This window comes from Hyperoodon ampullatus (genome assembly GCF_949752795.1).
Source record: "Hyperoodon ampullatus genome assembly, chromosome: 2".
Lineage (NCBI taxonomy): Eukaryota > Metazoa > Chordata > Mammalia > Artiodactyla > Ziphiidae > Hyperoodon > Hyperoodon ampullatus.
In genome coordinates, this window is record NC_136915.1 from 97,658,723 (window position 1) to 97,672,668 (window position 13,946).

The window sequence follows — 13,946 nt, forward strand, 5'->3', positions numbered from 1 at the left end:
ATTTCCTTGATTATAAAAATCATGGATATGCATTGTAGACAGTTTTTAAAATGCAAATAAGTATAAAGAGGAAAATAAAAGCCATAATTCCACCACTCACCGATAATCATTTGTTACACTTTTTGATGTGTTTGTTTTCTATGCATATATGTCACATAATTAGGGTCATACTGTATGTACAGATTTGTGCATCCATTTTTTTCACCTAACTTTACATTGTAAACATTTTCACCTTATTAAGAGAGTCTTCAAGAACGATTTTTAATGGTTGTATTTCATTGTATGCATATGACATAATTTAAACATTTTCCTATTGTTGGACCTTTAAGTTTCCAACCTTTCTATGTGATAAACATTGAAGTTATGAACAATTTTGTGCATACTTTTCTTGCAGCGCTTTTTAGAAGAACAATTTCCTGGAAGTGGAATTACTGGATCAGATAATATGAACCTTTTTAGGACTTTTGAGTAGATGTTGCCAAATGGCTTTCAGAAAGGTTATATCAATGTTTTTTATGACCACCAGTAGGATATGTGTGTCCCATCTCACTAACTACCCCCTTGCCTGCTTTAGGATTTTCTTTTCCTTTAATCTTTGCTAACTTGATGGGTAAACATGGTATTTCCTTGTTCTCTTTTTAGTTTTATTGATTCTTTGTGAGGTGAACTTCCCCCCCCCCCCCCGCCATGTTTACGGAGGCCATGGTTTTTTCAGTTTGTCCAGGGTGAAGAGCAGTAAGTAGGCAGGGATCAATGGAGGCAACACCAGGTGCAGGTAGAGAATAGGGTTCAGGGTCCACAATCCAGTCTGGGTAGGAGGGGAGGAGGCAGAGTTCGGGAAGGAATTTGGTTGAGGTGGTGAGAACTGGGAAGAGCTGGGCAAACAGCATTAGTACAACTGGGTGTGGGGGCAAAGGGCTCCCACAAGGTGGAGACACAGGAACAGACTAATAGCTGCTAATACGTTTAATTATGTGCAGTGACGTTATAGGGCCTTTCTCCCACAGGTTTCCTTTAAGTAGGATTCTCTGCCACTTGGGAGTGGGGGTTCTGGTTGTGTGGGGTATCTGCAGTCCCCAAAATAGCCCAGCACTCCTTTATAGACGGCAAGGTGAATCAACCTCTGAGAGTGTCAACAGGGGACCAAGGCCAAAGCACAGCAATGATACTACGGAACATTAACTGAGTAGTAACTACAAGCCAGGCACTTAACTTATATTAGTTCATTTATCCTAACAACTACCATATAAAGTGGGGTCTCTTACACTCATTTTATAGAGGAAATAGAAGCACAGAGAAGTTAACATTCCCAGTGGCAGTCAGGAAGTAGGTGGAGTCTGGAATTGAACCACACTGGCTACAGAGCCTAAGCTCTTGACCAACAAATACAGAAATAAATGTGGGAAGGGGAGTCAGAATTGCAGGACACACCTTGCCTAGCTACGCCTGCCGGGAAGGACTTCTGCTAAAAGAGAACCCTGGCACAATAATAATAGCTATCTTTTATTGGGCACTGACTTTGTGCCAGGTATCATGCAAAGGTGCTTAACGTTTCATCCTCACAATAACCCCTTTGAGTGAGGTACTGCGATTACCCCATCTCGCTTTACTGGTGAGGAAGCTGACGCACAGTACTTGCCCAAGACACTGCGGGGCGGATGCTGAGTGGCGGCTGCCCACGTGGCGCCGGGAAGAGGAAAAATGGCGGGGGCGGGGCCGGGGCCGGGGCCGGCTTGGCGGGGGAGGGCCCGAGCAGGGGCGGGGCCAAGGACTTGGCTGGGCCTGGGGCTGCGGAGAAGCGCGCCGGCGCTGGCGAGGTTTCAGTGGGGTTGCACCTGTTGCGTGACTCCCCCACAGTCCAGCTACCCGAGTCCGACCCGAATACCCAGAAAGTGTGGAGAGAAGCCCAGACGAATTCCGGGTCCCGCTCTCTGGGGAGCACGTGGCCTGCCCGCCTCTGGAGTGCGGGGCTGGGGATCGGGACGCCGGGGTCTACAAGGCCAGTGCAGCGGCCCAGGTCGGCGGGGGTCCGCCTCCCTACAGCCAGCAATTTTGAAAGACTGTCTTACTTCTCCCATATCAGTGTCAGGGCAGGGGCCCTTGGAGCGACTTGCCGGGGTCTGGATCCCAGTCCTTCTCCCGTCCCTCGCGACCGGGCTTCCCGGCTTTGCAGACCCTGGAGAGCAGACTTCCCGGTACCCCTCAGGGCTCGGGCAGCATGGCCTCAGGTGAGTGTGTGTGCATGTGAAGGAGGGCAGGGTCTCTGGGACAGAGAAGTGCAGTGTCCAGGGTGACAAGAGGGTGGGCACAGCCTGCAGACCTACGGGAGGCAGACAGCTCCTCCCGGGGAGCGCCTGGAGAGCAGAGCCTGCGTGTGGAAAGACAGAAGGAAAAGTCAGAAGCCGCTGGGGTCTCTTTCCCAGACCCCAGAGAAGCCCCTGACTCCTGGCCTCCCTGCCTTCCTAGAGGGTAGCTTCTGTGGACAGTGGAATTTTCCCAAGACAGGCTCCTCCCTACTGGGCTGGGATTCTCAGTTCTACCCCATCCTTCCCGAGCTGGGCTACCCCTGGGGCCGGGGGTCAGACGAGGAAAAAAGGGGACTCTGCCCCAGAGGGGCTGGATTTTCATGGAATCCGCTGGCCTTGAGAGGAAAGTGTTCTGAGCTTGGGGGTGCTTGCACTGGATCTCTCTCTATTACTATTTGTTTTCTCCCTGGCTGGCTGGACCAGTTAGCCTGGACTTTGACTCTTTTGCTCCAGAGCCCTGGCAAGGGGCAAAGGGGCTCCTGAGGGCTTCGTGGAGTGCTGGGGCTGGCCCTTCTCCATCTTGTTTCCTCACTTCCACCCCCCAGGGGAAGTGAGGAAACAAGTGACACGACCATCCGTGTAACTCCGGGGACTGAGGAGAGGAAGGGAGGGTTAAAGGGGCAGGGATGGAGGCCCCCCCTCCTGAGGTTGCCTAGACAACATCAGAAATCATGGACAGGGCCTCTTCCGCCTGCGGGGCCTCTGCTTCCTGCATCAGTCACTCCCGCTGGGGGCGGGGCAGAGGAAGGGGTTGGATGTGGCAGAGCCAGGCCCAGCTGGTGCGGCTCAGACTCCCCCCGCCGTCTCTGCGGCCGGAGCCATGGCATCCTATTCATCTGGCCCCGGCAAATCCAAGGCCAAATATCCCTTTAAGAAGCGGGCCAGCCTGCAGGCTTCCTCTGCAGTACCAGGTGAGCGTGTGCTTCCTGGCCTCAGGCTGGCTCTGCCCCTACCTCTCGCCCAGGCCACTGGTCCCCTCAGGAGGGGGGCTTCTCCTGCACCTTCTCTGCAGTGGTGCCCCTTGTCCCCTTCCCAGGGACAGCTGGCTTGGGAGGTGGTGTGGGTGGGGAGGTGGGGGGGAGGGTGACAGGGTTCCGTGTCGGGGATGCTGTCCTCTGTAACGAGGAGTGGGCGTGGGTGTGGGTGCAGCAAGAGTGTATTTGCACACGTGTCAGCGTGTGGATGTGCTAAGACTGTTTGCATGTGGAGTGTGTGTGAATGGAGTGGGGGTTGTGTGGGACTGACTAGTTTGCAGACTGGCCACACAGCTGGTGGCTGTGCCTTTACCAGGCAGGCTCAGGCTGTCCTCTTGCAGTTAGTTACTCTTGCTAGGATCCTAGATCTTGAACCCCCTTACTGGGGGTCTGATGTTAAGGCATACTTATTGCCGCCGGGCATCCAGGATCTAGGGGCTCAACTGTATCTATTGTTTGCAGTTTGTTCATTCCTGATCTGTCTTGTGAGCTTCCTCAGAAGTATGGGGTGTCCTTGGGTTGGGCCCGTGCGGGGGCTCAGGCTGGGGCCGCTGCCGGCCTGCGTGTGCTCCTGCACCCTTTGGTTCGGCTCCCACTCCTGTAGGCATCTCTGCACCGTTTGGATCTGGCAGCGTGGTGCAGCTGTGCCCATCGCCCTGAGGGCTCGGCTGCCTGGGTCGGTGCTTGCTGAGGGATAGCTACCTGCCATCTGCTGCTCCCAGGCCTGTGGCTAAGGGAGGACCACCCCCACTTTGGTGACCAGGTCAAGCCAGTGCCCCCACCCCCGGAGCACCTGTCTGTACTTGTAGCCTGATTTTGCTTATGCCTACCTCCTGGTTTTCTTATGCTACTGAAGATGCTGGCCTGAGTTCTGTATTGGCCTGAGGGTCTGTGTTCTTTGTGCCCAGGTCTGTGCCTCCAGAGGGTGTGTCCCCTGAGGCTAGATCTGTATACCTTGGGATGGTCACATGGTGGGAGCATCTGATTCTTGGGGGTCAAAGCCTTGGGTACCTCTCTGCCTGCTGAGGCAGCCTTGGCAGTGAGTGAGGGGCTCTGGTCAAGTGGGTAGACAGGTTGGCAAGAATCTTGGAGTTAGTGGGAATGGCTGGGGAGTAGCCCCCTCTGGCTTTTGACCACCCCTCCCCACGCCGTGTGGGTGTGAGTGTGGGTGTGGTGCTGTGGCACAGACCCTGGGAGAAGGGACCAGCAAGCAGCTGGGTCTTCTAGACCTGGCCTCAGGAAGTGTGGAGGTTATTGCCTGTCTGTCACCTCTAGTGAACCCTGGCAGCCCTGTGTGGTGGCTTGGCAGGCTGGGGGGATGGCTCTGCGTGCCAGAACCTGTCCTGGTCACCCCAGCATTTCTGTGGAGACCCTGGGTCACCCTGCTAGGAGAGGTGGTTGAGGTTAGGGCCTTTGACTCAGTTCTGCTGACCTGATACACACCAGCCCTGGAGGTCTGTGGTCAGCCTCTCTGGAGGGGGTTAGAAGTGAGGAGGAGCCGTGTAGGGTCAGGGTTCTTGGGGGAAGCAAGGGCCTTAGGCTTTGTCTTAACACTCTGAGGGCAGAGCTGGTGCCCATCTTCCTTCCTCTTTCTGCTCTGCCCTCTTCCAAGTAAGAGACAGTGTTCCCACCCTGCCAATTCTGTTCTCTTCACACCCTCACTGCTCATTGCCTTGGCCTACGCTGAGCCCAGAAGCTCCCCCCGCCCCCAGTGGGTGGGACTGCATGTGGGGAGTGTTTGGAGGGTCCCAGGAGTTCATAATCACAGATGATGGTACGTTCCAGAACACTTGCAGAGCCGTATCTCTGTGCGCCTTATAGCAGCTGTGGCTAGGCAGGGCAGGACCCCTTATCACCCCATTATAGGCAGACTTGAAGCCTCCGGAAGGTAGAGACTTGCCAGTAATTGGGAACAGAGTCAGACTCAAGTCCTCCAAATTCTAGTCCCACTTCTGAACCTCTTCTCCTGGGCAGTCTGTCCCCGACGATAGGCTTGGACAGGGGCTGGAGGTCTAGGGGGCCATGAACCAGTCCCCTGGGCAACAGGGAAGCTCCGTAACTGGTCCTTTCCTGGACTGAGCCTCTACCCTGGCTGCCAGCCAGTTCCTGTCCCCAGCAGGGGCCCTGTCTCTCCCAAGAGACCCCGTAGTCAGGGGCCCAGAGGGCAGTGGTGAGCAAAACAAGGCCATTGGGCAGAGGAAGCTGGCCTGGGGCTGTTGGGTATGGAGGTGAGGAGGGCTGCTCGTCCCCTCCTACTCTTTGGCTAGCCAGGCCCTACACACTATCCCCTAGGGTACCGCATTTTAAGGAGGCTTGTCCCTTCCCTGCCAGCCTGCCCTGCCCATATCGGCCTGCCCTGCCTCCTCCCCCTTGGGGGCCCCACTTTGGGCTGGGCCCTGGCACTGTAGAGGTTAAGGGCCTGTTCAGTTTGGGGGTTCCTCTTATCTCCCAACCTGATACTCCTTCCCTTGATTTCTTTACTCCCCTGAGCTTCCCCAGCCCCCTGCTTGCCGTCATCCCAGGGTCTCCCCTGCATGCAGCTGCACTTGGTACAGCCCGTGCCGGCCCCTGAGCTGTCCTGGGGGACTGGCTGCAGCTCCACTCAGCAAACAGGCGGGCAAGGGGCACAGGGCTGCTGGCCGGCGCTGCCTGACTGCAGGTAGGGCCCAGGCAGGCACCAGGGCGAGGCAGGGGCTAGGTCCTGGATCTGGGGCAGGCACCCCCTCTTCTTTTTGTCCAGCCTTAGGACAGGACTCTGGGGTATTGGGAAGTGGGCCCAGAGACTTCAAGGCATGCTGCCTGGTAGAGCCTCTAGTCCATCCTGAGCCACAGTGGAGAGGGAAAAGGAGGGTGCTGGAGGGGAGTACCCCCCACGGCTGACTGGGAGAGCTTCCTGCTGGGAGGGTGGGGCTGGGGAGCCCAGGGAGGGTCCTCTGGGGTGGGCTGGGAGCTCAGGCAGCTTCTCTAGACTATCAGCTTCAAGGCTTTTAGTGCCAGCCTCCTGTTGGAAGCTGAGGAATTCTTCCTTCCGTGGAGAGAGACTCTGGCTTATGATACTCCCTTCCCGAGGGCCTCCGGCCCAGATCCTGGGGCCTCTGAGTGGCGCAGACTGTTTGTGGCAGCTCCCTTTGGAGGGGCAGCCAGCAGTGGGAGGGGCAGGCTGGGGCCAGGCCACAGCTTGGCAGCCCTGGGGTCCTGGGGGAGAGGGCAGGTCTCCAGGGAGGAGGTAGGGTTCCTGCTGCCAACCAGGTCCTCCACTTCCTCTCTTCCTCTTCCCTTGAAGGCTGGTCCCCAGGTCAGAGCTGAGTGGCAGCTGTGGCTTCCCCAGGCTTTGTAGGTCTAGGGTATCAGGCGCAGACCCTGGCCCTTGAGAGGGGGATCTGCTGGTCCAGAGGCAGGTCTGATCCTGGACTGTCTGCCCTGGAAGCTGTGCACTTGGCATCGCTGGTGTGGCCTTAATGAGCGCCTGGAGTGGGGGGGAGTGTGTGTGTGTGTGTGTGTGTGTGTGTGTGTGTGTGTGTGTGTATGTATGTGTGTACATGGACACGTGGGTGCCTGCCTGTAGCAGGTACTCACATGGAGGTTCTCTCATGGCCTGATGGGGTGGCCCCTAGTCCAGGATTCAGATTTTTATTCCTGGGGTGAATGAATCCACTTGTTCTAGGGGCAGACTCGTGGCCCCACGCATGAGCCTGGAATGGGTGAGGGGTCCCCATGCCAGACTGCAGGTGAGGTCCACATGCGGGCTCACTCCTCAGCCTCTTAGGGGTGACTGGCCTCTCTCCGGGGCTGGCCTGGGGCAGGCAGGGGCCCAGGGCTTCCAGTGCACCCAGGCCCTGCCCTTCACCCTTTGACCCTGCATCACTGTCTCCACAGAGGCTCGGGGTGGGCTGGGGGCCCCTCCGCTGCAGTCTGCCCGATCCCTGCCAGGCCCTGCCCCCTGCCTCAAGCACTTCCCGCTCGACCTGCGCACGTCTATGGATGGCAAATGCAAGGAGATCGCCGAGGTATCGCCTGACACCGCACCGTGTCCCCCCATCACTGCTGCCACGCCTAGTCTTCGCTCCCCTCACCCCTCCTCCACCTCACCTGTCCCTTTACTTCACGCTTGGCTGTGCCCTGATCCCCTAGCCTGTACCAGGTACCCCCAGCTCCTGTGCCCTCACCCCATCCCCAGACCCTGATGGCTAGGCCACACTGACCCTTCCTTCCCTCCCACCAGGAGCTGTTCAGCCGCTCCCTGGCTGAGAGTGAGCTCCGTAGCGCCCCGTACGAGTTCCCGGAGGAGAGCCCCATTGAGCAGCTGGAGGAGCGGCGGCAGCGCCTGGAGCGGCAGATCAGCCAGGATGTCAAGTAAGCCCCCAGGTTCAGAGCCAGACAGGCCACCTCAAGGGGCAAGCCATGGGGTGGGGGGCACAGCCAGGCGGCCGTGGGGTGGGGGGCACAGGAAGCGTGGGGTTGTGGGGAGGGACACAGGACAGTTTGCCCAGCATCCCTCTGTCTCCATCCGGACGCTTTCAGAGCCCCACCTCTCTTCTCTTCCAACCAGTCCTCCCTCTGGGGCCCCCTGGGGAGGCGGCACAGAGCAGTGGTGTGAAGCATAGGCTTTGGAGTCAGGCTGCTGGGTTCTGGTTCTGTCTTCTACCCAACAGCGTGGCCTGGAACACGGTGCTTAACTTCTGGGTGTGCTTTCTCATCTCTGATGTGGGTCAAGAGCAGCACCCACGGCATAGGGTTCTACATCCCTGTGAGGACCACAAGTGACACCACATGCACGGCACCTAGTACAGTGCAGGGACCTGGGAGCAAGGGCCTCATCAGCTGCCTGACCTCTCACTCCTCTCACCTCTAGGCTGGAGCCGGACATCCTGCTTCGGGCCAAGCAAGATTTCCTGAAAACAGACAGTGACTCGGACCTCCAGTGAGGAGGGCAGAGGGGTGCGGTGGATGCAGGGCTGGGGCCTGTCCCACTGCTGTCTCTAGCCCCTCCCTCATACCCTCCACTTGTAGGCTCTACAAGGAGCAGCATGAGGGGCAGGGCGACCGGGGCCTGTGGGAGCGAGATGTGGTGCTGGAGCGGGAATTTCAGCGGGTCACCATCTCTGGGGAGGAGAAGTGTGGGGTGAGTGTCCCCGTCCCCTGGATCCTGCTGGGCTCCCTGAGTCTGGGCAGCTGGGGGTAGAGGCTAGAGAGGAGGGTGTTTATCTTTCTTGAAGCTGGAGGGGCAGAGGGTCTGGCTGGAAGCTAGTTGCTGTGCTGAGAGCAGAATGGTCTGAGAGTTTCTGGGGTCAAGGCCCAGGGAAGAGGTGAGGGTGAGCCGGGTCTGGGTCTGGGTCTGGGACTGGGACCAAGGAGAGTGATTCCGTGTCCCCATCTCCAGGTGCCATTCACAGACCTGCTGGACGCAGCCAAGAGCGTGGTGCGGGCACTCTTCATCCGGGAGAAGTACATGGCCCTGTCGCTGCAGAGCTTCTGCCCCACCACCCGCCGGTACCTGCAGCAGCTGGCCGAGAAGCCCCTGGAGACACGGACCTATGAGCAGGGCCCGGACACCCCTGTGTCCGCTGGTGGGACCCCCCATCCCTGTCCTACTCCAAGTGCCCTGGTATCCCAGGCTCCCTGAGCTTGGCGCCCAAGAACCTCAGCGTGTCTGCTTCTTCCCACACCCGAGTTCATTCCAGCCTCTTGGCATGCAGGGGCAGAGGCAGGGGCAGGAGCTGTCCTGCTGGGGCTTCTGGGTTAGGAAGTGGGTGGCCTGGAAGAGGCCTGGCCCTGACTCCACCCTTCTCACCCCTACAGATGCCCCAGTGCACCCCCCTGCGCTGGAGCAGCACCCGTATGAGCACTGTGAACCAAGCACCATGCCGGGGGACCTGGGCTTGGGCCTGCGCATGGTGCAGGGTGTGGTTCACGTCTACACCCGCAGGGAACCCGATGAGCAGTAAGAGGGGCGTGGGGCATGCTGGGGGGGAAGCCGTGGCGGGCTGCATCGGCTCGGGAGGGCCCACAGGGCCTGGCTTGCTCTCCTCACTCAAGCTCCCCCTACACACCAGCTGCTCAGAGGTGGAGCTGCCGTACCCCGACCTGCAGGAATTTGTGGCAGATGTCAATGTGCTGATGGCTCTGATTATCAATGGCCCCATGTGAGTCTGTGCCCGTCCCAGACACTCGGCTCCCCTCCCAGCCCGGATTCTTCCAGCCCCAGCCCCGCCCCAGACACCTGTCACCCAGTCTCCCACCCTTTCAGTCACTGAGTCCTAGATTTTCCCGTCATCTCCTGCCCCCTTGGCAGCCTCAGGTCTGCACCTTTCTGCTTCCTCCCTCTGCTCTGCCACCCAGGCCCTCCCAGGTGCTTCCTTGCGGGCCTGAGCCCCTGCCTGCTTCTCCTTCTGCCCAGAAAGTCATTCTGTTACCGTCGGCTGCAGTACCTGAGCTCTAAGTTCCAGATGCACGTGCTGCTCAATGAGATGAAGGAGCTGGCCGCCCAGAAGAAGGTGCCACACCGAGATTTCTACAACATCCGCAAGGTGGGCCCTCACCCCCAAGCCTGACCCTGCACCTCTGCCCAGCCTCCCCCTCCAGGGCCTGGGTCCCCACCCAGCATCCAGTTTGAAGAGCCCTCTCCCATCCCACCGCCCAGGCTCCGGACTATCCTGGCCTCCCATGGACCCAGCAGTCCCCGTTCCCCCCCAGGTGGACACGCACATCCATGCCTCGTCCTGCATGAACCAGAAGCATTTGCTGCGCTTCATCAAACGGGCGATGAAGCGGCACCTGGAGGAGATCGTGCACATGGAGCAGGGTCGCGAGCAGACGCTGCGGGAGGTCTTCGAGAGCATGAACCTCACTGCCTACGACCTGAGTGTGGACACGCTCGATGTGCATGCGGTCCGTCCCAGTGGTAGAGGGGCTGAGGGGCTGGGCCAGTGTGCGGGCCAGGGGTCAGGGGTGACTTGGGCCTGCCCTTCTCCCCCAGGACAGGAACACCTTCCATCGCTTTGATAAGTTCAATGCCAAATATAACCCTATTGGGGAGTCTGTCCTCCGAGAGATCTTCATCAAGACCGACAACAGGGTTTCTGGGAAGTACTTTGCTCACATCATCAAGGTAGGGAGGAGGGGCTGCTGGGGCCCACGTACAGGGAGGGGCAGCGTGGGCCTGGGGCAGCCCTCCCTGACTGGGTAGCTTGGGGCTTGCATAGCTGGGTGGGGAGGGTGGGTGAGAGGCATGAAGGGGTCTGACTGAGCACACCTGGTGGGCACGAAGACGGGGACGGGTGAGAAGCCTGAGGGTGACAGTTGCCTCGCACGTCCCAGGAGGTGATGTCGGACCTGGAGGAGAGCAAATACCAGAACGCGGAGCTGAGGCTCTCCATTTACGGGCGCTCAAGGGACGAGTGGGACAAGCTGGCGCGCTGGGCCGTCATGCACCGTGTACACTCTCCCAATGTGCGCTGGCTCGTGCAGGTGCCCCGCCTCTTGTGAGTGTCCCTTGGAGTAGGAGGGAATGTGGGGGCAGAGGTCAAGAGGCCAGGGCCTCCTCCTGCCTTCTTGGGATGGCTGGCCCTCCCCTGTCCCAGCCAAGCCCTCGGAACAGGAGGGACTCCCTGGTCCACTCACGGTCTGTCCCGCCCGGCCCACCCAATATGGCTCAAAAGTGCTTCTGTGATTCTGCCCTGACCTGCACATACCTGTGTGCACTTGTCTTGCCTGCAGTGACGTCTACCGTACCAAGGGCCAGCTGGCCAACTTCCAGGAGATGCTGGAGAACATTTTCCTGCCGTTGTTCGAGGCCACCATCCACCCTGCCAGTCACCCGGAGCTGCATCTCTTCTTGGAGCATGTGAGGGCGTGGCCCAGGGCTGGGTATCGGGGGGACACTGCCTCAGGCCCGGCTGCAGCTCTGGACCTGACCCCAGAGTCCTGTGCCAGGTGGACGGCTTTGACAGCGTGGATGATGAGTCCAAGCCTGAGAACCACATCTTTAACCTGGAGAGCCCCCTCCCTGAGGCTTGGGTGGAGGAGGACAACCCACCGTATGCCTACTACTTGTACTACACCTTCGTCAACATGGCCATGCTGAACCACCTGCGCAGGTGCCTGCCCCTGGGCTCCGCTGGTGCCGTGTCTCTGCCTGCCCTGCCGGCTCTCAGCCAGCAGGCCTTACTCTGGGCCTGCCCTGGGCTGGGGCCACCAGATCTCTGACCCACCTCTTGGCCCCAGTCTTAGATCGGATGGGTTCTCTGCCCTCGGGGCCCTGTGGGTCAGCCCTCGCAGCCAGGAGTCTGCCCCCTGCCCCCTGGTCCTAGGCCCACAAAGTCACTGGGTGGGGGCTCAGGAGCCCAGGCGAGCCAGACTTGGGACCCGACACTGTCTTCATGCCCCCCAGGCAGAGGGGCTTCCACACGTTTGTGCTGAGGCCGCACTGTGGGGAGGCCGGGCCCATCCACCATCTGGTGTCGGCCTTCATGCTGGCTGAGAACATCTCGCATGGGCTGCTTCTGCGCAAGGTCAGGCTCTGCACCCCAGCTTCCCCTCCTCCCAGCCCTTCAAGCCTCTTCAGCAACTGGTCCTCCTCCCCAGCTTGGACCCCAACCTCCACACTGAGGCCCCAACTTGGATTCTGGCTGTAACCGACCCGCTGCAACTCAGGCCCAGCCTGGACTGCCCCCTGTTCCCCACTGTGACCTGTAACCCCCAGAACCAGGTGTCCTCCTCAGCCTGGAGGCCACCTGACAGGCCTGCCCTCCCTGTTGCCTGCCCAGGCCCCGGTCCTGCAGTACCTGTATTACTTGGCCCAGATTGGCATCGCCATGTCCCCGCTCAGCAACAACAGCCTCTTCCTCAGCTACCACCGGAACCCACTACCTGAGTACCTGTCCCGTGGCCTCATGGTCTCACTGTCCACCGATGATCCCCTGCAGTTCCACTTCACCAAGGTCAGCACACGGCGGCAGCCCGGTGGGCGGGTGTCCTGGGACACAAAGGCCACCCGGACAGGGCAGGTCTCGAGGCTGGTGCTGCCCTCTGCTGGTGGAGTGCAGCATGCCTCGTGGCAAGTCCATGGGAGGGGCGGGTGGCAGGCCCGGTCCACCCGCCTGAGGGAACCTGGCCTGTGCAGGAGCCACTGATGGAGGAGTACAGCATCGCCACCCAGGTGTGGAAGCTCAGCTCCTGCGACATGTGCGAGCTGGCACGCAACAGTGTGCTCATGAGTGGCTTCTCCCACAAGGTACTGCACCCCCTTGGCATCCCCTCTCCTCCCCTGCTCTGCATTTTGGGAAGGTCCCAGCGTTCCTGGCCCCTCAGAGCTGGCTGCAGCCCTGCCCATTACCCTGCCCCTTCAGGTGAAGAGCCACTGGCTGGGACCCAACTATACCAAGGAGGGCCCCGAGGGCAATGACATCCGCCGCACCAATGTGCCGGACATCCGTGTGGGCTACCGCCATGAGACCCTGTGCCAGGAGCTGGCGCTCATCACGCAGGCCGTGCAGAGCGAGATGCTGGAGACCATCCCGGAGGAGGGGGGCATCACCATGAGCCCGGGGCCTCAGTGAGCCCAGCGCACACAGTGCCCCCGCGTCTTGGCACCTTGACCACGTTATGTCCTCAGACCCCTCCCGCCCTGTTGTGGTCTCTGCATGTGTCTGTTCTTCTTTGTTCTGTCCTGCATGTCTCTACCTGTGTCTGTGCCACCCAGGGAAAATGGTGCCCAGGAGCCGCTTTACCCTTGTCTTGGCTCAGGTGGCACCTGATGGCCCAGGTTTGAGGTCTGCCCTGCTGGTGGACCTGTCCCAGGATCCTCTGAAGGCTGGCTGTCCTGCGGGCATCTGAGTGTCCACAAGAGCCAAGGATGGTTGTGGGGGTCTGGCCCCTCTGGCCCTTGGGGTCCTGGCTTCGGCAAATTTGAGCTTTGGCTGGGGCTTGAGTTTGGGCCTCTGTCTTGCTTATGTGGCTGAGAGGCAGTCAGGTGTGGCCTGTAAACGTGTTGTGGGCACGGGCTGCCAGGGATCTGCGGCAGGTAGAATTGGCTGAGTCACAGCCCTGGCTGTCTGGGCTCGGGCCCCGGAGGTGCTGGTCCAGCACCTCCGCCAAGTCACGGCCCAGCAGCTTTCACCGTCCTTCCTCTGGTCCATGTGCTCCCCTGTCATCTTCCTGTGCCTCTGTGGGAGGGGGCAGCTGCCCTGTGCTGTGTCTGGGGCCATTGCAGCTGGAGGCTCCTGGATCTGCCACCAGCCCTAAGGGTAGTATCCCTACTATGGTCCCCAGAGTTTTGACCAGACCTGGATCCCACCTAGTCCCTTGTGTTGTGTTCTGGACCGAGGCCTTTGCTATGAAGTGTGGTGTTTCATACAGTCCCATCTTTCCTAGTGCATGAGAAATAAAGATTATTTAAGTAATGAGGCAGATGGGGTCTCTGTTGGGAGAGGGAGAGCCATGGTGGATGGTGGCTGAGGTCGGGTCCAGGAACACTGTGGATGGAGATACAGCAAATTCTGAGGGGAGTGACTGGGCTTGACTGAGTGTGTTTATGCATGTGGAAACTGACAAAGGAAGCGGGGTGGGAGGAGAGGCCCACCGGGGGCCTGTCTGCTGCCCCTAGGCCCTCGTCCAGCCCGCCCCCTCTGAAATGGACACTTGGCCCCAGGTCTCAGGCACATCTCTG

General features: G+C 59.4%; 1 protein-coding gene across 1 annotated transcript; it reads left to right on the forward strand.

Annotated features, from left to right (window-relative positions):
* Window positions 1-3,126: 3,126 nt before the first annotated feature.
* Window positions 3,127-12,837, forward strand: AMPD2 (adenosine monophosphate deaminase 2; the record flags this gene model as incomplete). Its single annotated transcript, XM_079697793.1, has 18 exons — window positions 3,127-3,217; window positions 7,157-7,287; window positions 7,503-7,633; window positions 8,133-8,201; window positions 8,291-8,402; window positions 8,661-8,847; window positions 9,080-9,221; window positions 9,334-9,423; window positions 9,678-9,807; window positions 9,974-10,168; window positions 10,257-10,388; window positions 10,598-10,761; window positions 10,997-11,123; window positions 11,213-11,376; window positions 11,670-11,790; window positions 12,046-12,219; window positions 12,402-12,512; window positions 12,628-12,837. 18 exons carry the CDS (start codon window positions 3,127-3,129, stop codon window positions 12,835-12,837), a joined length of 2,481 nt encoding a protein of 826 aa, XP_079553919.1.
* Window positions 12,838-13,946: the final 1,109 nt, after the last annotated feature.